Below are 25,382 nucleotides of genomic sequence, written 5' to 3'. Positions count from 1 at the left end.
TTTGCCTGCTTCATTTACTGCATTTTTATATTTTCTCCCTCCATCAATTAAATTCAATATCTCTTCTGTTACCCAAAGATTTGTACTAGCCCTCATCTTTTTATCTACTTGATCTCCCAAAGCTATCCATTCCTCTTCTGCTGTATTTCTTTCCCCTGTTCTTGTGAATCATTCCTTAATGTTCTCTCTGAAACTCTCTACAACCTTTGGTTCTTTCTGTTTATCCAGGTCCCATCTCCTTAAATTCCCACCTTTTTGCAGTTTCTTCAATTTTAATCTACAGTTCACAACCAATAGATTGTGATCAGAGTCCACATCTGCCCCTGGAAAAGTCTTACAATTTAAAACCTAGTTCCTAAATCTATTTCTAACCATTATATAATCTGTCTGAAACTTTCCGGTGTCTCCAGGCATCTTCCATGTATACAACCGTCTTTCATGATTCCTATGTGTTCGCTATGATTAAGTTATGCTCTGTGCGAAATTCTACCAGGCGGCTTCCTCTTTCATTCCTTACTCCCGTTCCATATTCATGTACAACTTTTCCTTCTCTTCATTTCCCTACTACCAAATTCCAGTCCCCCATGACTATTAAATTTTCCTCTCCCTTCAGTATCTTCATAATTTCTTTTACCTCATCATAGATTTCTTCAATCTCTTCATCTGCAGAGGTAGATGGCATATAAACTTGTACTACTGTGATAGGTGTGAGCTTCGTATCTATCTTGGCTACAATAATGTGTTCACTATGCTGTTTGTAGTAGCTTACCCATGCTCCTGCTTTTTTATTCATTATTAAAGCTACTTCTGTGTTACGCTTATTTGATTTTGTATTTGTAACCCTATATTCACCTGACCAGAAGTCTTGTTCCTCCTGCCACTGAACTTCACCAATTACCACTATATCTAGCTTTAACCTATCCATTTCCCCTTTTTAAATTTTCTAACCTACCTTCCCAATTAAGGGATCTGACATTTCACACTCTGATCCGATAGAGTGCCAATTTTCTTTCTCCTGATGAAGACGTCCTCCCGAGTAGGCCCCACCTGGAGATTCGAATGGGGGACCATTTTACCTTTGGAATATTTTACGCAAGAGGATGCCATCATCATTTGGCCATACAGTAGAGCTGCATGCCCTCGGGAAAAATTACGGCTTTAGTTTCCCCTTGTTTTTAGCCGTTCACAATACTAGCACAGCAGGGAAGTTTTGGTTAATGTTACAAGGCCAGATCAGTTAATCATTCAGACTGTTGCCCCTGCAACTACTGAAAAGGCTGCTGCCCCTCTTCAGGAACCACACCTTTGTCTGGCCTCTCAACAGATACCCCTCTGTTGTGGTTTCACCTATGGTACGGCTATCTGTATCGCTGAGACACGCAAGCCTCCCCACAAACGGCAAGGTCCATGGTTCACAGGGTGCATGATACTGTATGTATAATTTTTTTTGAATAAATTGCATGAATGAGATAAAACTTTTAATACTTTTTCTGCGTGGAACACATTATTGTATTTTACATTAATCTATGTGGGCTAAATTGTTTCGCTTAATGAGTGTTTTGCACTACGAGTAAGATTCTGGAACAAATTATGTTCACTAAGCAAGGTTCTGCTGTACAAGTAAGAGACAAGAAATAGATTTATGTAGTTTCTAAAGGTTAAAATGGTAATCATATAGTAGCTAAGAATAGCTACTCTAGTAGTATTGTCTTGTTTTACAGATTAAGGGTGATAGTAATTTTGGTACAGAACCAGTCCAGAGCAAGGCCCAAGGGACTGAGTCTTCTCTGTGGAGGGGGTGGGGTGGGTAGTGTAGTGACGCTACCCAGTCTTTTAGCAAAGATAATAAGAAGTAGTAAGAAAGCCATGAGGAAATATTGAATTAATAGATGCAGTGTAGCAACATGTGGGTCAGAATAATGTGCACGTAAGGGGATTGCGAGACGAGACTAACTGCACTCAGTGCAAAACCACACTGCAAAGTGGTAACAATCATAGCAGGTGGGTCGATGTCAACACATTAGGACAAGTCTTTTGTTATTGGTACGTGTCTAGGTGCCAGGTTTTAGTGAGAAAAATTCTCCTTGAAGTGATATAAATGGGTCTGAATTTTGAGGCAGAAGCATTCTGGTCACCAGAGCCCAGCAGCAACACTGTGATGCCAGGGTCATGCCAGACAGTGAGATGATAGGGCATTGCCAGCAGCATCCTTGTGTTTGGGGTTGGGCTGCACCTGTCACTGCTGGAACTAAATTCCTCAGTGCCACACCACTGTCAGCCTGCCATCAGCACATGCTGCTACCAGCACTGAGTTCCGTCCTGGGACAGAGCTCCAGCCACTGTCCGACTTTTGCCAGAGAGCAGTGGGTCGAATCCTGCATTCAGAAGTCTCCGTGCTGCCACAATGAACACTTGCAGAGAAATGAACCATTTGACATCAAGCAATTATGCAGAGATTTTGTTAAAAGCAAATGGATTGCGTATATTTTGACCCTTACACCTCCTCCTTGAAGTGCTTTGTTCACACTTTATGTACATATAAGGAACACAATACTACATATTAGTGCTTTACTGTGATTGAAATATGAAAAATTGACAAGTTGGTGGTGACATATTCTGTTTACAAGAACGATGTTATAGGCTCCCACATTTTCTTGGGATTATCTTACAATTACTGCCTGTGATTAGGCATCGTCATGAAGAGTAGGAAATTCACTGTGACAATTGAAATGAAGGACACACAGACGAAGAGGATTGTAGTAATCATATACAATACAGTATTCATATCCTGTAGGTTATTTTCTAGGTAACCTCAAGGTGGTAGCTCCATGCAGATGAGGTCCATGTTTCCTTGTGGCAACAGATGCAAATGCAAAACCTACACTGTGATGCTGTAGGCAAACTGATGAGTGAGGTGATATACTAGAGGATGCTATATAAGAACTAGACTTCATTGTTTTATATCTAGAGAATCATCTGAGTACATTCAAGGAACGAGCAGTGTTGCTAGTCACGTAGATGTCACTTTAGGAAAACAGGTACCAGCATCTAAGGTTAATAGCTGACAAAAGCTGCAATACTTGACGTCCGGTGATTTTAAAGCAATTGTCAGGAACTCAGTTAGTAGCTGTACACCATGTCTACAAGAAGCAATTACGTTGGGAATGCTGCAGTTTAGACAGTTAAGCCATCCCAATCTGTTTTCCTGATTTCCAAGACAATCACAGTTTCCTCTATCTGCAATAACAGAGATAGAGGAAACTATTATTGTCTTGGAAATCAGGAAAACAGATTCGGATGGCTTAATTGTCTAAACTGCAACATTTCCAATGCAATTGCTTCTGGCAGACATAGTGCACGGCTACTAACTGAGTTCTTGCAAAGAATAAAGGACATTTATATCCATAATAAAAAGAGAAATTATCAGGCCAGAATATTCCATGTTGAGGCGAAGGTAAAAATCAAGAAGCAGCTTTAGGCTGACCAGAGCATGCTGGAAGGCTCCATGAATACAGGGCAGTTAAGATGTACTATAAAACACTGGTTTAGTAAATCGAAAGAATACACTGAGAGAAGTATCTTCGAAGGCAATTGTAATTTGACATTTGGGGAAGACCATATACACTGAGGTGGCGAAAGTCTAGGATTCCTCCTAATAACATGTTGGACCTTCTTTCGTCTGGCACAGTGTAGCAGCTCAGTGTGGCATGGACTCGACAAGTTGTTGGAAGCTTCCTACACAAGTACAGAGCCATGCTGCCATTATAGCCATCCATAATTGCAAAGGTGTTGCTGGTGCAAGATATTTTTGCGTGAACTGACTCTTAAATATGATGCATAAGTACTTGATGAGTGGCCAAGCCAGATCATTTGCTCGAACTGTCCATAATGTTCTTCAAACCAATTCGCGAACAGCTGTGGCCAGGTGACATGGCGCATTGTCATCCATAAAAATTCCATTATTATTTGGAAACATGAAGTCCATGAATAGCTGCAAACTGTCTCAAAGTAGCTGAATGTAACCATTTCCAGTCACTGATCAGTTCAGTTGGATCAGACAGAGGGCATAGTCCATTCCATTTAAACACAGCCCACACCATTATGGAGCCACCATCAGCGTGCACAATGCGTTGTTGACTACTTGGCTACTTGGGTCCATTACTTCGTGGGGTCTGTGCCACAATGTAACCTATCATCAGCTTTTTCTTTCTCCCCGTCTAGGGTGCACTCCGTATGGTGATAAGTCCAGGAGAGGTGCTGCAGGTGATGTCGTTCTCTTAGGGAGGGTACTCACAGCAGTTGTCTGCTGCCATAGCCTATTAATGCCACATTTTGCCACAGTCGCCTAATCGATACATTTATCATATGTTCCACATTGATTTCTGTGATTATTTTATGCTGTATTGCTTGTCTGTTAGTACTGACAAGCAAATGATGCTGCTCTCGGTCATTAAGTAAAAGCCATCGGCGAGTGCGTTGTCCTTGGTGAGAGATAATACCAAAAATTTGGTATTCTCGACACACTATTGACACTGTGGATCTCAGAATATTGCATCCCTAATGATATCCAAAACAGAGCATCCCATGTGTCTAGCTCCAACTACCATTCCTTGTTCAAAGTCTTAATTTCTGTCGTGTGGCCATTATCAAATCGCGAACCTTTTCACATGAATCACCTTAGTACAAATGACAGCTCTGCCAATGCACTGTCCTTTTATACCTTGCGTATGTGATACCATCACCATTTGTACACAATGTGACCAAAAGTATCCGGACACCTGGCTGAAAATGATTTAAAAGTTTGTGGCACCATCCATCGATAATGCTGGAATTCAGTATGGTGTTGGCTCACTCTTAGCCTCGATGACAGCTTCCACTCTCGCAGGCATACATTCAATCAGGTGCTGGAAGGTTTCTTTGGGAATGGCAGACTACTCCTCACGGAGTGGTGCACTGAGGAGAGTTATCGATGTCAGTAGGTGAGGCCTGGCACGAAGTCGGCATTCCAAATCATCCCAAAGGTGTTCTATACGATTCAGGTCAGGACTCTGTGCAGACCAGTCCATTCCAGGGATGTTATTGTTGTGTAACCACTCCGCCACAGGCCGTGGATTACGAACAGGTGCTCGATTGTGTTGAAAATTGCAATCGCCATCCCCATATTGGTCTTCAATACTGGGAAGCAAAAAGGTGCTTAAAACATCAATGTAGGCGTGTGCAGTGATAGTGCCACACAAAACAACAAGGGGTGCAAGCTGCCTCCATGAAAAATTCGACCACACCATAACACTACTGCCTCCAAATTTTGCTGTTGGCACGACACACACTGGTAGATGATGTTCAGCGGGCATTCGCCATACCCACACCCTGCCATCGGATCGCCACATTGTGTACCGTGATTAATCACTCCACACAACCGTTTTTCGCTGTTCAATCGTCCAATGTTTATGCTCCTTACATCAAGTGAGGCGTTGTTTGGAATTTACCGGCGTGATGTGTGGCTTATGAGCAGCCGTTCGGCCATGAAATCAAAGTTTTCTCACCTCCCGCCTAACTGTCATAGTACTTGCAGTGGATCCTGATGCAGTTTGGAATTCCTGTGTGATGGTGTGGATAGATGTCTACCTATTACACATTACGACCCTCTTCAACTGTCGGCGGTCTCTGACAGTATCAGACGAGATCGGCCTGTACGCTTTTGTGCTGTGTATGTGTCCCTTCACGCTTCCACTTCACTATCACATTGGAAACAATGGACCTAGGAATGTTTAGGAGCATAGAAATCCCGCGTGCGGACGTATGACACAAGTGACACCCAATCATCTGACTACATTTGAACTCCATGAGTTCTGCGGAGTGCTCCATTCTGCTCTCTCACAATGTCTAATGACTACTGAGATCGCTGATACGGAATACCTGGCAGTAGGTGGCAGCACAGTGTACCTAATATGAAGCACGTACGTTTTTGTTGGTGTCCGGATGCTTTTGATCACATAGTGTATGTGTACATACCACTATTCCATGATTTTTTATGAGTCTAGTGTAAATTGTTGACTGGAAAGGTTAGAGGACCTACAGTCAAGTTCGCAGTTTGTGGAGGAGATGGCTGAATGATGGTTAGGTGGAGGGAGTCAACTGAACACCTGCTAACTGCCATAATTCCTGATGATAACACAAACAAAGATTCTGAAATACATGCACATCTTCGAAGAAAACTAGGTAATGAATACAACCACCAGATGTTGGAGTTACCTCATGCTCAGGAAGGAGCTGCTTTTTCAATTTCCAAATTCAAAACTGGAAAGGCACCGGTTCTGGGTGGCGTTACACCTGAGGTAATACAGATGACAGGTCCACCGGCACTGCCTTATTTGACACTATTACTGAACTAGGCATTGCAAGTAAAATTGGTTGGATACTGACAATTTATAAAACATCTCAGGCACTAGTGATTAAAAAGAGAAAGGATAAAAAAAAACCAGCATCACTCTAAAGTTACAAGTCCCTTTACTTATTAAATGTCTGTGCCTAGGATCAGGAACTCTTGCTTCGTGACTCTTTGCAGGTGCACATAAAGCTCTTGGGTTTGAATCAGTGCCAGTATAGATTCCGAAAAGAGACGTAAATAGATTATGCAGTAATAGAGCTATTCTGACTGTAGAAAATGTGAGTCCGAAATATGCAAATGCACTTACGATTGAAATTGTAGAATCATTGAATAATCTGTGGTAGTTTGCAGTGTTCACAAGCCCAAGAGATCTTGGGGTGCCGAAATTTCTGTACAAGAATTGTATCGATTGTTATAGTGGACATAGCATCCAGTGGCTCTCAGGGCAGGGTAGGGTAATCAAAAAGATTACCAAATGCTGCCCTCAAAAAGGTTTCCAAGAGCTGTCCTCAAGGCTCCATAAATGGTCCACTGCTGGGATCCTAGTACTGAACCCCTGTTACTTCTGTTATGTGAGGCAGATATGTTGAAGGTGGTGTTGCGGCGGATGACTTCCTAGTAGTTACGTTGGGAGACTCAAAGATGAGACTTGAGGAAAAGATGAATGTTGTGCTTGTTCAGGTGCAACGGTAATGCATCTGTAAAGAACTGGCTATAGCTGTCCATAAAACCACTTACATACTACGGAAGAGAAGGCTTTCTCTTCCCAGGAATTCTTAAATGAGGCTCGATATAATCCCTGTAAAATGCAGCACCGTTTGCATGTATCTAGAAATTCTGTTTGATGAGAAAAAGAACTTTCTTGAACCTGTAAAATCCACTACTCAGAAGGCGGTCAAAAATTATTCACAAGATTGCCTGTGCTGACACTGTCAGCTATAAATTACCGTTGCATATTGTTTGGTCATTTCATGAAGTTATCTTCAACATCATTATGGGCTTCACTACCACCGTCAGGGCACATTGCCTTTGACTAGAGAGCTACAGAACAATACATCTACATCTACATCCATACTCCGCAAGCCACCTGACGGTGTGTGGTGGAGGGTACCCTGAGTACCTCTATCGGTTCTCCCTTCTATTCCAGTCTCGTATTGTTTGTGGAAAGAAGGATTGTCGGTATGCTTCTGTGTGGGCTCTAATCTCTCTGAATCATGGTCTCTTCGCAAGATATACGTAGGAGGGAGCAATATACTGCTCGCCTCTTCGGTGAAGGTATGTTCTCGAAACTTTTACAAAAGCCCTTACCGAGCTACTGAGCGTCTCTCCTGCAGAGTCTTCCACTGGAGTTTATCTATCATCTCCGTAACGCTTTCGTGATTACTAAATGATCCTGTAACGAAGCACGCTGCTCTCCGTTGGATCTTCTCTATCTCTTCTATCAACCCTATCTGGTACGGATCCCACACTGCTGAGCAGTATTCAAGCAGTGGGCGAACAAGCGTACTGTAACCTACTTCCTTAATTTTCGGATTGCATTTCCTTAGGATTCTTCCAATGAATCTCAGTCTGGCATCTGCTTTACCGACCATCAACTTTATATGATCATTCCATTTTAAATCACTCCTAATGCGTACTCCCAGATAATTTATGGAATTAACTGCTTCCAGTTGCTGACCTGCTATTTTGTAGCTAAATGATAAGGGATCTATCTTTCTATGTATTTGCAGCACATTACATTTGTCTACATTGAGATTCAATTGCCATTCCCTGCACCATGCGTCAATTTGCTGCAGATCCTCCTGCATTTCAGTACAATTTTCCATTGTTACAACCTCTCGATACACCACAGCATCATCTGCAAAAAGCCTCAGTGAACTTCCGATGTCATCCACAAGTTCATTTATGTATATTGTGAATAGCAACGGTCCTATGACACTCCCCTGCGGCACACCTGAAATCACTCTTACTTCGGAAGACTTCTCTCTATTGAGAATTACATGCTGCGTTCTGTTATCTAGGAACTCTTCAATCCAATCACACAATTGGTCTAATAGTCCATATGCTCTTACTTTGTTCATTAAACGACTGTGGGGAACTGTATCGAACTCCTTGTGGAAGTCAAAAAACACGGCATCTACCTGTGAACCCGTGTCTATGGCCCTCTGAGTCTCGTGGACGAATAGCGCGAGCTGTGTTTCACACGATCGTCTTTTTCGAAACCTATGCTGATTCCTACAGAGTAGATTTCTAGTCTCCAGAAAAGTCATTATACTCGAACATAATACGTGTTCCAAAATTCTACAACTGATCGACGTTAGAGATATAGGTCTATAGTTCTGCACATCTGTTCGACGTCCCTTCTTGAAAACGGGGATGACCTGTGCCCTTTTCCAATCCTTTGGAACGCTACGCTCTTCTAGAGACCTACGGTACACCGCTGCAAGAAGGGGGGCAAGTTCCTTCGTGTACTCTGTGTAAAATCCCATCAGGTCCACCGGCCTTTCCTCTTTTGAGCGATTTTAATTGTTTCTCTATCCCTTTGTCGTCTATTTCGATACCTACCATTTTGTCATCTGTGCGACAATCTAGAGAAGGAACTACATTGCAGTCTTCCTCTGTGAAACAGCTTTGGAAAAAGACATTTAGTATTTTGGCCTTTAGTCTGTCATCCTCTGTTTCAGTACCATTTTGGTCACAGAGTGTCTGGACATTTTGTTTTGATTCACCTACCGCTTTGACATAAGACCAAAATATCTTAGGATTTTCTGCCAAGTCAGTACATAGAACTTTACTTTCGAATTCATTGAACGCCTCTCGCATAGCCCTCCTCACACTACATTTCGCTTCGCGTAATTTTTGTTTGTCTGCAAGGCTTTGGCTATGTTTATGTTTGCTGTGAAGTTCCCTTTGCTTCCGCAGCAGTTTTCTAACTCGGTTGTTGTACCATGGTGGCTCTTTTCCATCTCTTACGATCTTGCTTGGCACATACTCATCTAACGCATATTGTACGGTGGTTTTGAACTTTGTCCACTGATCCTCAACACTATCTGTACTTGAGACAAAACTTTTGTGTTGAGCCATCAGATACTCTGTAATCTGCTTTTTGTCACTTTTGCTAAACAGAAAAATCTTCCTACCTTTTTTAATATTTCTATTTACGGCTGAAATCATCGATGCCGTAACCGCTTTATGATCGCTGATTCCCTGTTCTGCGTTAATTGTTTCAAATAGTTTGGGTCTGTTTGTCACCAGAAGGTCTAATATGTTATCGCCAAAAGTCGGTTCTCTGTTTAACTGCTCAAGGTAGTTTTCAGATAAAGCACTTAAAAAAATTTCGCTGGATTCTTTGTACCTACCACCCGTTATGAACGTTTGAGTCTCCCAGTCTATATCCGGCAAATTAAAATCTCCACCCAGAACTATAACATGGTGGGGAAGTCTACTCGAAATATTTTCCAAATTATCCTTCAGGTGCTCAGCCACAACAGCTGCTGAGCCAGGGAGCCTATAGAGACATCCAATTACCATGTCTGAGCCTGCTTTAACTGTACCTTCACCCAAATCATTTCATATTTCGGATCTCCGTCAATTTCCTTCGATACTCTTGCACTTCTTATCACTATAAACACGCCTCCCCCTTCACTGTCCAGCCTGTCTCTGTGGTATACATTCCAATCTGAGTTTAGGATTTCATTACGTTTACGTCTGGTTTGAGCCAACTTTCTGTCCCTAGTACTATATGGGCGTTGTGACCTGTAATGGATACAGCAGTGTGTTCGCCTCAAGCTCACTGGTAGCTATCACAGCGCACCTGTTGAGGGTACTGGTGATTCTCATATTATATCCAATGGAGATCGTAGTATGTTACAGGGAAACATTGTATTGGTTGGGGCATGAACTGTGTCAGAGTGTACAGGACTGCAGGAGCTCATATTTCTAACGAAAGACACTTACAGTTCTGGAAGTTAGATGGATGGCAAGCTGATTGGGACACAAGTATATACTGCACATTCACAAGCATTAAGAATGGGTTCGCCTGAGGTACGATGCACCTATTAACAGATTGTGGTCCACATCCCAAACATCTATATCGAGTGGGATTTACGAACACAACACTCTGTGAATGTAGATAGGATGGTTTCCTCTTGTCATGTCATTTTCACTTGCCCCCATTCTTAGGTAGGGAGTTCATAAAGGCAACTGAATGTTGATTTGCAAACAATTGTAAATGACCAAAATTCAGGTACAAAAGTTAATATTATTGCACATCAAATACCAAAAAAAAATGAACGTCTCAACTTTAAGTCTTCAGGATTAAGTGGGTACTCTAAATATCAAAATAAAGTCAACAGATCAGAGGAACAAAGCAGAAGACTAACAAAAATTGCTGCCTCTATAACAGAGAATGATAGACACGAATAAAATGTAATTAAGAGAAACTAAAAAGTAATAAAATGTGCAGTGGCTACCCACATGGTTGTGCATAGACTCGAGTATTGCGGAGGCATGCAGATTCCCGGAGAGGGGGGCAAGCCAGTGTAGAAGCAGCAATAGTTATAAGGGTAAGTACAGTTGTAATTAGTTGGCAAATGTCAAGTTTTTCCAAAGCTGCCAGAACCTGATGTAATAATATAAGCTGGAAGTTATTCATGTAATTAAATTTCTTTTATTTATTGTTTTTAATTAATTATGTTTTCAGTGGTGTTTTATTTCTACATTAATTAACAGCAACAGCATTAACAGCACAGTAGTTGCTCCCCTTGTAACTCCCCATTGTAACTACACTGCTCAAGACAATTAGAGGGACAAGCATTTGATTGAATGTACCATGTACAAAATCCCTTATTAAGATATATACTGTTGCTTTTAGTCTTCAGATGTGTTGTAATAATGAGAGCAGTCCTCCACAATACATTTGAAAGCCATGACTAAGTGGCAGTATTCAAATTTATCATGCTACGCATAAGAGTGAAATGGATGAGCAATTTTTCACTCTGCCACCTACTGAGTGTAAGTAAAAGTGTGTCTCTATACTCTTTGTGTACATTTCAGCAGTCAACCTGAGGCATCTGACAGAGGCAGGACATGTTCGCAGTGACATTACTGCAGGAAGGTTGGACTATTCGTGCATTATCTGCACGACAGGGGAGAAAACAGAATACATCGGTCAGAGGTGACTGATATTTGGTTAATTGTTCTCTCCACTGATGCACTGCAACTGCTCAGGACCAGTGACCAAACAATATGCAACAGAGTCTGAGATGCTGGTTTAAGACTGACAAGACCTCATCACATCCCCTTGATTAACTGCTCAGCACATGAAAGATCAACTTTGGTTCATTGAGGAACGTAGGCAGTGGTAGCTGTGTCACTGGTACAGTGTATTAGTTACGGAGGAGTCCTACTTTCATGCAACATGGAGCGATGGATGTATACCTGTATGTTGTTGTTGTGGTGAACGCTATGATGTCGGCTGTGGCTTGGACATGGTGAGGAGTGGCATCATAGTTGATGGCTGGTCGGGCTTTCAGATGCTCAGAGGCCAACTTAATGCTCAAAAGTACATCAGTGAGGTAGTAGTGGGTGATGTTATACCCATTACGGTGTAATGGGTCCCCAGTGCATCCTGCAACAAGACAATGAGAGAGTGCCTTGAGCAGCAGCCACCATGGAAATGTTACAGAATCTTGGTATTCAAACATTAGGATGCCCTGATCTGAGTCCTGGCCTCAATCCTATTGAGCACTTATTGGCTATGCTAGACAGACAACTTTGGGTCTATCCTGTAGCACCTCAGACTCTTGACCAACTTGTAGAGGTCCTTATTGAGAAAGGGAAAAAATTTCACAAGCAAATGTTCGCAGACTTGTCAGGAGCGTGCCTTGAAGATGGTGCATGGAGGGCCTACATACTTTGGCTTATGACACTGTATTATATTTCTGGTCAAAGCACCAACATATGTTGTAAGAAGAGAACAGGATATATATGTTTCTGTTAAATAAAGGTTTCATTTTTCAGAACAAAATTCTGACACCAAACAATCATGAAAAAATAAAGCAGATGTTTAAAATCCCTCTGACTTTTTAAACTGCATATATATGTAATACAAAGCACTGTGTATAGTGTTTATTGAGCGTGTACAACCTGCTGGGAGTTTCCAGGTAATGGGTCTAAAGTTTATCACTAAGAATTGAATTGACTTTGACTGCATTGCATTGAATTGAATGTGTACATATAAGTATTTTATGCTCAGTCCATAGTGCGCTGCATTCAGTCATTGTCTCTGGTCCGTTACGCCAGTGTCCCCCTCTAACACGATGTTTTTAAGATGCATCTTGTAAGTTGTTCAGTGCAGTTTCCACTAGTGTTCATTAACAGCCTGTGGTGTGGTACTAAAGAGAATAGTGAATCAAGTTGTAATGACATTCATTTTTCTGTTGTGTGAAGTTACTTAGGCTGACTGAAATGAATCATTCTCTGTGTGTTCAAATGGTACAAAAAATTGAGAAGTGTACTTACCTAGAATTATAACCTTGAGTATATTAGTAAATAATGTAACAGAGTTCACTGTAAATGTGGTCATGTCTACTAGGATTGAGATGAAGTGATTCACATTTTCTGCATTAGTCGCACTACTTGTAAAGGACAGAGTGATAAATGTCCAATTCATTTTGAGAATTGTTTTCTTTCCAATTTGCTGTATGTCAGTAACATGTTGTGAAATGTCATTTTTCATGTTCATTCCATTATTTTTACTTCAAGGATTATAATATATTTTTTTTGTTTACTTGTGTATGTAAAACGTAACTGTAACTTGTTTATTTATTAGGTTAAACACCCACCGAGAATTGTATTCAGCTCTAAGAAATGTTGCAGAAAACAAGGATAAATTTGAAACTACACCAGTGGATGAACATGTAGCACAACTGTTCCTCTTTGACTTTGAGCAGTGTGGTATACACCTTCCAGAAAGTGACCGTTGTCGTGTTGTGGAGCTCAATGACTATATTCTGCAACTTGGCCAGAGATTTATGGCCGGTGCTGTAAGCCCTCGTGCTATTCCGAAAGAAGTTCTGCCAAAGAACATCAGGCATTTGTGAGTAACTTCTTTGTATTTATATTGTGTCAGTGGAAACATGTGTTTTATTTGTGTACAGCAGAGAATAATTATTATGATAGAAATAGGAAGAAATGTTCTTGCCAGATTGATATGTGGCAACAGGCAGTGAATGCAGGTAAATCAGTGCAACACATTTATATTGTGTACTGTCTAATTTTTTTGGTGTCTTGTTCATCTTCAGATTCACTATTGATGGTGACCAGGTGCTAGTGACTGGTCTTTATGCTGACTCTCCAAATGCAGCTGCACGTGAGGCAGCATACCGGATATTTCTTTATCCAGATGGACACCAAGAATATTTACTGGAAGAAATGCTGAAGGCTCGACATGAACTTGCCAAACTTTGTGGATTTCCAACATACAGCCATAGGTATTGTGTAACTGTAGCAAGAGAAAATGTATTACATTGATCATAACATAATTTTTTAAAATTTTTGGGTCTGATGTAGATATTCCGACTGAACTGTGTATGTAGTCAAACTGGTTTCTGCTTTACAAAGAAACCTGTAGTGCAGAGATTTATGGAATTATTTTTCTCTCGATAAAATGAGTAGTGCATCATAATAGTCACTTATGACACTGAAGATTCTTTGTATACAGTTTGATAAGTAGCCCACCTTTACACACTCAAAACATGTACCTTTGTAGAATCTTAATCAGGAGAATGAAGAATTCAAGTGTACTAATTGATGTGGAGCAGTGGTGAAGAAAATGGACTTATCTTAAGGAGGAGTGGATCTAAAATCTTTGATCATCCAGATTAATTTCCCACAGCCACAAGTACAAATGGCAGGATTCTTATTTCTACAAGGCTGCAACCACTTTTCTTCCCTGCCCTCATCAGCAGCGCCAATGCTCCATTGTTAATGATTTTTTTATGTTTGTATTAAATTAAGCTTTCTTCCTTGCTTGTAGTTTAGTATGGAACATGACTGTGATGTCAGGTAGGTATATTGGCATCGATGAGAATTTGGTTGGTTTGACTGAGGTGACATCTACTAAGCAGCCACATAGGGCCGCGACTTGGGTGTTAGCTGGGATTTTGTTGAGTAACTTGGCATTGAGCAGCAGATAGGTGAAATACAGTGCAAAAAATTGCTCATAAATAAATAAATAAATAAATAAAATCATGTGATGAGTTCAATTACACTAGTCAACAATGGACATGATAAATAAATAATTTCAGTTGATTCATATTTATTTTCATCTGCTAAATCTGAAAATGAAGTCAGAAGTGTTCTATCAGCCACCAGCTTTTTGTAATATGTAAAAAAGAACTGTTATCATGTTTATTAGTATAGAGCGCTAAACACAGTTAGTAAAATAATATGATTTTATTTAGCTCAGTCATCAATTGACATATTTGTTTTGGGTGATTATTGTCTGTGACTTCAGCAAAGCCAACAATGTTCACAGATGGATTTCCCACTCAGGTGAAGATTTGCAGCAACAACAGATAAGGAAGAAGACTTGGTAAAGAAAGAAAGTGTCCTTTTTGGTTGCCAGAGCCGTAAAAGCTTTATTTAAAGAAAGAAGCTAATCTTGTGTGTTCTTCAGCTGTGAACTGACAAATGTAGTGTTGCATAATAGTGTGATTTCTTAAGCATTGCGTTTTAGAGTGAGGAACATGTCTCAAAAAGTGTAAATGATAAAAACAATACTTGTTGCGTTTGTGTCGATTTCACGTTAAAAGCACAGAGGCAAAATTTGTCTCCCCAAATTGAAAGAGCTTACACATGTTATTTTGACAATAAAATAGACTAGATTAAGTTTTCTACTCCAGAAACATGTTTCAGCAAATGAGTAACATTATTAACTGGCCAGTTAAAAGGATCTTGACATATGCCTTTTGCAGTTTCTATAATGTGGCAGAACTTTTAACAGACTGCTACTTCTGCTTGTCAAATATATTTGCAATTAATTCAAAGACCAAACATACTATTAATTATACAGCAATTCGACCAATGCCCCATGGATCATTTCATGCAGATGACCAAAAATGTGACTGAAGATTTTGAAAGTTTGGATGACTGAATTACAACAGAATGCTCCAGATTTTGTGGAAGGAATTATTACCAATGCACCTCACTTTCTAACACTGGGGGATTTAAATGATCTGATTTGTTATCTTGGGTTACCTAAAAGTAAAGCAGAATTATTTGCTAGGCTGAAAAGCTGATACCTTCTGCAGGATTGCATGAAAGTAAGTTCTTTTTGTGAATACCAAAAGCAATTTGAACATTTATCTTCTAAACAGGAGAACCTATTTTTCTACAACAATGTTGATTCTTTGATAGAGTCACTGTGTGTTGATCTGAAAGCTGAAGATGGGTGTGTGTTCATTGGCTCCTCGAAAACTAGGCTGAAAGGAATTTTGCTATATAATGGAAACACGTTTCCATCCATGACTTTAGCTCATGCAGTTGGTATGACAGAAAGTTACATAAACATGCATCTTTTGCTATTTATTATCTGATATGATGATTATTCATGGCAGATTATGAAGGGAGAGCTTTTCTACTGGGAATAGTGTGTGTGTGAGAGAGAGATAGCAGAGAGAGAGAGCCATCATTGTATTACAAACGGCTGCCCAGATTATTATTCTGTGCAGGACAGGCAGATATTTCTGACCAGCTACTTGTAAGTGGTACAAAATCTGGTGGCTGGTGGATTGAGGATGCAGGGGGATGTCGTACGATACCATTCAAACAATCAGAAGTTCCTAAATTGCTTTATTATGGCTCCCTGCCATGGTTTGATAGAGGAAGCAGCTTTGTGGCTGAGGCATCCAGCAGCCTCCTGTGTGTTGCCCCCTAGTAATGCTGACAAAGTGCAACGTTGACTGAGCAGCAGCGTGTGACGCAGCTGCCTCTCTCAGGGGCCACTTTGGTCCTGGTGGCCTCAGCTAACTACAGCTGTGAGTGTGGTGATGTGACTCCTGCCCCAGCACTGTCCAGCAGGTGGCAAGCAGGTGACATAACAGCAGTGACCCACTACCCTGCGTAGATGGCCGGCATACTGCTTCCCAGGGCCAGTGCTGGTCCAGTGTGATGGCAGATCCAGCTTTCATGGTTTCAAGGCGAACTGCCCTGTCACAGAACCGAACTGTGGTTTCGCCTTCTGCTTAGGTACTGCTGTGTAAACTGTTTCCACATCTCACTGGGCTGTCTTGCCTCGCAATGTTGTAACAACGATGATATATTTTATAAAGCGCAACATCTGCACTCGCCAGCTGCTGGCATTGCTGCAATCTACTCCCTGCTCGGTGCATTTTTGATCAGATATGGTTGGTGCACTAAATTGCCCTCCACTTTAATAAGACCTGGTCCCAAGGATCAGCTTAAGCTAGATTATCCTTATGCAAAACTAGAGTGACAAATTCAATGGCAGCTGGTAGAGTTGGCTCTGGTCCAGTTCTTGCTCATGATTACTTTTGTCACTATGTTCTCTTATGCACTGCTTGTTCAAGTTCTGTCAGTTCCTTTCTAGTTTAACTTAGTTAAAGTTTCATCCCTTCAGCTCATTGAGTTTGTCTATGGATTGAATTAACAAGGGTGCTAAAGTATGATTCAATGGAGTCAGATTCACAACTGATAACACTTCTGTAGCTCCCTCTGGCTAATACAGTTGAGGCTGTGTGGTACTCAGATGTGTTATTCCCAAAATTGTGGCAGGTAGACAGAAAGTAGGTCCCACTATTTCCACCGTGTCCCATTTATTAGTAATCCAATTCCATCTAGCTCTATCCTTTTTGCTGTTGTGAGCTTTCCCTTTGTGAAACAACTGCCTACTATTATCACTTTATTGAAGTTAGAGGTACAAGCAGTGCCTCTACCAGCCTTAAGTACAACTCGGGCCTGATCACCTCTTTCTTGCAGTCCTTTTCTGTTTTCCAACCCATCAGTAACTTCACTGTGCAGGAGTTCTGACCTCCTTTCTTTACCTTGTTCAGACAAACTGTAACATCACCACATACTCTTTGCCTTCCTAATAACATTTTTAAGCATTTTACAATTCTGTTTGTAATGGGCTACTGCAGCTTGATTGTGACTACTTCCAACATTTTGATATAATTCCTGCTTTGTTCTACGTGATACCCTTATCCCCCTAGTCCACCACCCAGGGTGCCTTGTACTGCTAGTACCCGGTTTAGAACGTTCTAATAAAAAGCAGCTCTCAAAGAACATGAGAGATATGTTAAGGGAAGCATTATATTTGTCATCTATGTTATCAGCACTATAAACATCCTGCCACTTCTGTTCCTTGACGAGCTTTAAAAAATTCTCTATTACCGAAGGTTTAGCTTTCCTACATAATTTGTAATTATATGTGACATTTGTTTGAGTACAAAAGCCTTTTAGTGTTAAAATTTGTGCATCATATTCTGAAAGGCCATTTGCCCTTTTACTAACAGAATGCCCGTCTAGTAATGAACAATGAATAAAAATATTGTCATGGCTGTGATACTGTTCCCCTGCACCGTAGTTGGAAAAAACATAGTCTGCGCCACATCATATGAATTCAGGAAATCTACCAACTTCCTTTTTCTTGCACATGAAGCGACAAAGGTTTCGACATCGTGCCCTCCCCTCCCCGCTGGAGGAGCGCTGCCCTTCTTCAGCAGCCGCTGGTACTGGAACTCCCTCCTGGGACTCCTTCCTCTTCCTGGCACCCCCCCTGAAAGACCATCTGCAGCTCAACATCGACCACATGATCCGTGGCCAGTGGGCGCCAGGATTACCAGGTGTAATTTCGTGCCCGACCTCGCTTCAGTCTGCCAAGAACAAGGGCAAGGCCCCTCCGGTACCCCCTGTGGTGCTGCCTTCCCCTCCTTCAGCCAATGAACCAACAGAGTCTGACCCCATCTATATGGACATTACCCCATCCTTATCAGTGACGTGATTTGGCTGCATGACCAGCTCCGGTCCGTTCGCTTCCCATTTGGACTCCAGCTTGAGAATCCTCCAGTGGAATTGTAATGGTTATTTGCATCTCCTCCCTGAGTTGCAACCCCTTCTTTCCTACTACTCTGCTGCTTGCATTGCTCTCCAGGAGACCCATTTTGTCAATTCTTACTCACCCATCCTTTGTGGGTTCCACACTTTGTTGAAACCGAATTGGCCTCTTCTTGCTTCTGGTGGTGTTTGCACCTTGGTCCACGAGGACATCGTTAGTAAATGGGTTCCCCTCCATACCACTCTGGAAGCAATTGCTGTCAGGGTCCATCTGGCCACTCCAATCACAATCTGTAATCTCTACCTCTCGCCTGACAGGCCGCCTACATCCTTTGCCCTAACCACTCTTCTTCAACAACTCCCTTCTCCCTTCGTGCTTCTAGGGGACTTTAATGCCCACAACCCTCTCTGAGGTAGTCACACAACTACTGCCCTGGACAGGACAGCTGAAGCTGTTCTGGCAGGGTTAGACCTCTGTCTCCTAAACACTGGTGTTCCCACACACTTTAGTGTGGCACACGGCATTTTCTCTGCCATTGACCTCTCCATCTGCAGTTCCGGATTTCTTCCCTCCATTCAGTGGGGTGTCCACGATGACTTATGTGACAGTGGTCATTACCCGATTGTTTTGTCCTTCCTTCGCTATATCTCGTTCCGCCACCCTCACAGGTGCGCCTTCTCTAAAGCTGATTGGGGTGCTTTCTCCTCTGCTACCATCCCTCCTGTACTACCACTCAGTAGTATTGATGAGTCTACACAGACTCTGACTGCCACCATTCTTTCTGCAGCTGTTTCAGCCATTCATCCTTGCCATTCCTCCTTGCCATTCCTCCTTGGTGGACTCCAGAAATTGCTGCAGCCATAAAAGACCACCGCCGTGTTCTTCAATGCTTCAAGTGGCACCCTACTACTGCTCTCCTTCTGGTCTTTAAACGATTCCACACCCGGGCCTGTTACCTAATCATATTTCAGAAATGGATTTGCTGGGAATGATATGTGGCTGCCATAGGACCGCACACCCCCTCTTCACAAGTCTGGGCGAAACTCAGTCGAATTTTTGGCCATCTTTCCCCCTGCACTAGGCTTCACAATGCTGCTGACCTGGTACTCACTCCCCAGCACTTCCTGCAACTGTTGACCCACACCTCTACTGCGTGAATTACGTGACAGCAGAACCTTCTTCTTTCTGTTTGACTTTGCAACTGACTTAGGCCTCCTAACTGCTGAGGTTTCCTACACTGACAGCTACAAGAGGCTCCTCTCCACTCAACACTGACAGTTGGTCAAATCTATTGCGTATACCCAAAGTACGACTGTCTGAATACCTCCTCCTCCTCCTAGCTGCCTTCTTACCGACTGCCAGTTCCCATTACCCAACTTTGTCATAGTTCATATAGTCTACAGAACTCACTTTTCCTCAGTAATATACAGCTTACATATATCAAGGGCATTTAGATAAGTATGAGTTTCATTTATATTTTTTCATTTTCGTCATGTTTTGACATGCATTACCATTTTTACAAAGCTGGTCATTTTATTTCTCGTCAGGTAAATGGAACTGTACTTGAAAAAATAGAAAAAACATCAATAAATATTACAAACATCATTATTTTTGACTGTGTCCCACCTATCATTGTTGGAAATACTGCAACTAGGAAACTCAAAGAAAAGGGAAGGAAAGTTTCCTGGACTAATGAATCATTTTTGATACTAGTGTATAAGGTGGAGAATACTTCAGCCAGTATGATGCTGTTTAGGAAATTGGAATATGGCAATATTAACATGGATTAAATGGGACTATAGTCATGTCTACCATTGCCCCTTACAGATGTAGTGTACAGTGTCTCAGTTGTAGGGTTGTTATATCATGGAAGCATGATATCCACAAATTGTCTGGTAGCCGTGTGGTGAACAAAGCGACAGAACAGACACATTGTAATATATTGCAACACTGGGAGAATTTTTCCAAAATTTGTTCAATGCACTACTCCATCCCTCTTTCCCCTCCTCAACAAACACACACACACACACACACACACACACACACACACACACACACACCTCTTCACAAACTAGTGACTAAATATGATAAAACTCACAATGTAGGTTTGTAGAGTGACCTAAACAAACGAATTTTAAATTTAGGAATACCCGCAGCTATATGTTTTAAGCCTGTAATATTTTCTCTCTTTCAGTAATCTCAAAGAAACCAATATCTTCTGCAGGGAAAATGATGTACAAGAACAATCTTCAAAACAATCAAAATACGCTATCCGATCAAAAATATCTGGACACCTATTAGTGGACATTAATATGGGATGTGTCCACCCTTCACCTGTATAGTGACATGAACTCTGCTGAGGACACTTTCTGAATGTCTCTAGAGGAATGGTTGACAATAGAGAATTAGTGATGTTGGGAACTGGGACACGGAGCGAAGTCAATGTTCTAACACATCCCAAAGGTCTTTCATTTGGTTTAGGTTGTTGGTATTCTGGGCAGGCCAGTCTGTTTCAGGAATGTTATCATCTGCTAACCATTTCTTCAAAGATACTACTTCATTACAGGGTGTCATTTTCATGCTGATATAGTCAGTCATCTCCAAACTGTTTCTGTACTGTACTGTACTGTAAGCAACACACAATGCTGTAGAATGTGAGCATATCCTTCCAAATTCTGCATCATCTTAAGGCAATAAGGGGACAACACCCTAACCAAGAAAAACACCATCTCCTTCATACTTCATTGTTGGCATTAGACATGGCACCAGGTAACATTCTCCAGGCGCTCGCCAATCCCAAACTCTTCCATCGTATTGCTACAGGCTACAGTGTAATTCATCAGTGCAAATGACTCATTTCCAGTTATCCACTCTTCAGTGGCCTCACTTTCCACACCATCTCAAGTGTTACTTAGCATTGACTACAGAAACTTGTGGCTTATGGAGAGCTGCTTGCCTGTTGTACCAGATTCTTGTTAAATCCCAATGCTCAATCGTCGAGCTAGCTGAACTGCCAGTAGCACTTTTGAACTCACGAGTGGTCCCTTCCACTGATTGTATGTGACTTCTTACAACCACCCTCCACACTGATACTCCATGGTCACTGTCTGTCAGTATGTGAAGTCTACCTGATTTTGGTGTAGTTATGGTTATTCTTTGGCATTTACACTTCACAATCACATCACCAGCAGTTGAGTTGGCAACTTTAGAAGGGTTGGAATGTCTCTCATGGTTTTACTACTCAACTGGCATCTAGTGCCTAGCCCATGTTCAAAGTCACCAAACTATCTTGACTGGCTGATTCTGCTTTCACAGCTTCTCTACTGACCACACAATATCCCCCCTTCCTTTTATATTGACAGGTCCACCTGTAGCGACATCTAGTGGTGAATTCTTCATTACTTTAGTATGTCTGGATACTTTTGATCAAATAATATTATATTTACAACCAGCAAAGCAACTTGCAAGTCAAATAACAGTCAAATGAATATGGAAGCTATCGGGTAGGATCATTATCCTATGAATTTTCACCTAGAAAGATGGCACGGTACTTAAAGACACTGGACTGGTTTTGGGAGGTGGCAGGTCAGATTTAGGACGTCTGTTCTTTTCATAATGTGCTTAAGGCTAATGATAGGATGGTTCCTTTGTAAAGGGTGTGGTTGTTTTTCTTCCCATCCTTAACACAGTCTGAATTTGAGTTCTCTCATTTGTCACGTCATTGATAACTCCAGGTTAAACCCTAATCTTCCTTCTTTCCTTTTTATGATCTTCCAGGTATACACTTGTACTAAATGAAATACTGTAGAATAAAATATTGCAAACTCCAGTATTACCTGCCTCCACGGCTGAGGTCAGTAATGGACACTTGTGCAGTGGTGCTTGATCTGGTGGTAAGGCATTCCAAACACTGGTGATGGCAAAAATTTTCACTACTAATATTTGGCCAGCAAGACACACACACACACACACACACACACACACACACACACACACACACACAAAATACATACATTGAGTATTACAAATAGCGTGTAATGGAGCATGTTGTAAATAAACAAGCAAAGTAAGTGCAAAAATTCACAGTTTTTCAATTACAGTTTATTACATGAAGAAAAAATTGAATTTTGTACTAAACAAAAATAACCAATTAACATCTATGAAGTCAGATGGTAATAATGAAAGGTTATATATTTAAAAAGCTATAAAGAAATCATTAGATGTAGTAGTAGGGAAAGTTGCCAATGAATTAAGAAACAAAGTTTTAACATTTGGTCACAAAGAAGTGAAGGTGTAATCTTAGTTTAAAAAATCCTCATATCAAGTGTCTCTTGAATAACATCATTTCAACCAACCATGCAGTTTTTAATGGGAAAAAGAAAAAAAAAAAACTATGGGAAACATAGAAAATAATATTCATGGACATCAAAAGAAAGTCCATGAACATCAAAAGGAAGTTCATTATTCTCTAAAACCCTGAGGAGAACTAAAAAGGACATACACTGAATAGTGGTACAGAGTACAATTGGAAAAGGGATTCAGAATTTTTTGTGCTATTAAAATATTCATGAAAGCAGAAGAATTCAAATGCAGAAAAAAATGAATGCTATTAATATGGAAAAACCGGCAACAGCGTCAAAAGCCTTAAAATGTGATAAGGGCTTTGGAAGCTACAGTGTCAGACATGATGATCCTACATGTCTCTTTCCAAGAATGATAAAAACTTTGATAGAATTAGCAAATGCCAAAGTAGGAAATACCAAAGAGGGCTATCACAAAGAAACAAAGAGTTAATATTACTCAGACTGATGGCTTAACTCTGAAACTATCCTAGACATGCTTTTTCTTCAGTCTCATCATTGCATAAATAGAAAATCAGCAGCTGAGTGGAAATCCTCACTTGCAATTCTCCTGTTGATTACCAACCATTAACACATTGGAGGAATGGCAGCATTGATTAAAGAAGAAGAAGAAGAAGAAGAAGAAGAAGAAAAGCCTTTGAACACTTCCTTCCATTGCACACCATTGTTGTATAACCAGATTCTTCAGAATTGGTTATGCTGGAATGACATATGTGTGGAAGAAACTTCATTCTGAATACAATATTGCCAATTGCCCCAATAACTGTTGTCACTTGATGACAGTTGGAGAAGTCTTTAATTTTTTTTTCCAAAACTGTATTCAGTTGTCAGCTGAAATATTTGATTGTGCATAACAGGTTTCAACAGATTAATCTGTCTTCTTGACAAGTCTTCTAAAACTTAGGAAAATATAAATCATTAGAACATGGCCATACATGTATATAAAACATGAGAAGTGTGTCAAAAGAAAAAAAAATTACTCAACAGACATCAATACCTTTGCAGTGAAAGGGAAACATTCCACGTGGGAAAAACATATATAAAAAGCAAAGATGCTGTAACTTACCGAACGAGAAAGCGCTGGTAGATAGATACAATAAAAAACACAGAAATACACACACAAATTTCAATCTTTCGCAACCCAAGGTTGCTTCATCAGGAAAGAGGGAAGGAGAAGGAAAGACGAAAGGATGTGGGTTTTATGGGAGAGGATAAGGAGTCATTCCAGCCCCGGGAGCAGAAAGACTTACCTTAGGGGGGAAAAAAGGACAGGTATACTCTCTCTCGCGCTTGCGCGTGCACGCACACGCACATTTCCATTCGCACCTGTACAGACACAGGCAGACATATCTGCCTGTGTCTGTATATGTGCGGATGGGTATGTGTGTGTGTGTGTGTGTGCACGAGTGTATACCTGTCCTTTTTTCCCCCTAAGGTAAGTCTTTCTGCTCCCAGGACTGGAATGACTCCTTACCCTCTCCCTTAAAACCCACATCCTTTCGTCTTTCCCTCTCCTTCTCTCTTTCCTGATGAAGCGACCTTGGGTTGCGAAAGCTTGAAATTTGTGTGTGTGTTTGTATGTTTTTTATTGTGTCTATCTGCCAGCCGTTCCTCGTTTGGTAAGTTACTATATGTATATATATAAACTTTTACATGTTTTGTGATGCATTTAGATGAAAAGTAATCATTTTATTTAATTGATTTTTAAAAACCACTGTTGTTTTGTGTTCTAGGGCCCTTAAAGCTAGCATTGTTGAAATGCCCAGTGTTGTAAATGAGTTTTTGGACATTTTAACTGAACAGTTGTGGGATAGAGCAGCAGCTGATTTCCATACTATGATGAGAATGAAATGTGAAGAAGATCCTCTGTCACAAGTAAGTTTAATAACTGCATATAATCTTATGTATTTTGATGAGTGAAGACAGTAAACAAGTTTTGTTTTATGTCTGGAATGTGTACTACCTAAATGTGTTCCCCTGTTTTGTAATATACATTGAGTGCATTAACATTTTCTACTTCCAAAATGAGGTTTTAAATTAGTTTACTCGGTTCATTGCTTGTAAACAATGATTAAGTAGCTTTTCCATAGTATGCCAAACTGTTATTTGGCACTGTGTGCTGATTATTGAAAGGAGGTAGCAACAGGAGGATTTAACAACAAATAACAGTTGTTTGTTGGTGCCCAGTAGAAGAGTATGACACACTAAATGTAAACCATTTAAGCTCTTCTTCTACTTCTTCTTCTTCTTCTTCTTCTTCTACTTCTTCTTTATCGCTCCCCTTCTTTTTTTAAACAAGAACAAGGATGGGGGTGCTCCATAAATTCTTCTGATAATTGTCAGGCATATTGGTCTAGTGGTAAAGACCGTGTCTGAAAACTGAAAGGTCATGGGCTCAGATTCTGGGTGGGGTATGGAATATTTCAGTTTGCCTTTAACTGAGCCTTCACCTTTCAGTGAGGTTTGCTCCTAATGAAAGCTACACATTTTTCAGATTCCACTTTTAAACTGCAAGTTTTCTTTCTTCTACAGGATCAATGGAGTAGGTTAGTTG

General features: G+C 40.9%; 1 protein-coding gene across 4 annotated transcripts in view; it reads left to right on the top strand.

Moving 5' to 3' along the window:
- The window catches only part of LOC126477410 (mitochondrial intermediate peptidase), a 130,835-nt gene that overhangs the window by 51,492 nt on the left and 53,961 nt on the right, over positions 1-25,382 (top strand). For all 4 annotated transcript variants that reach the window (XM_050103613.1, XM_050103614.1, XM_050103615.1 and 1 more), the window contains exons 4-6: positions 13,221-13,487; positions 13,693-13,881; positions 24,562-24,703. In XM_050103613.1, coding sequence (XP_049959570.1) covers positions 13,221-13,487; positions 13,693-13,881; positions 24,562-24,703 — 598 coding nt within the window. The remainder of the gene's footprint in view (positions 1-13,220; positions 13,488-13,692; positions 13,882-24,561; positions 24,704-25,382) is intronic.

This window comes from Schistocerca serialis, chromosome 1 (genome assembly GCF_023864345.2).
Source record: "Schistocerca serialis cubense isolate TAMUIC-IGC-003099 chromosome 1, iqSchSeri2.2, whole genome shotgun sequence".
In the NCBI taxonomy this organism is placed as follows: Eukaryota; Metazoa; Arthropoda; class Insecta; order Orthoptera; family Acrididae; genus Schistocerca; species Schistocerca serialis.
Note: the sequence above shows the minus strand (reverse complement) of the source record. Positions and strands in the feature narration are given on the sequence as shown.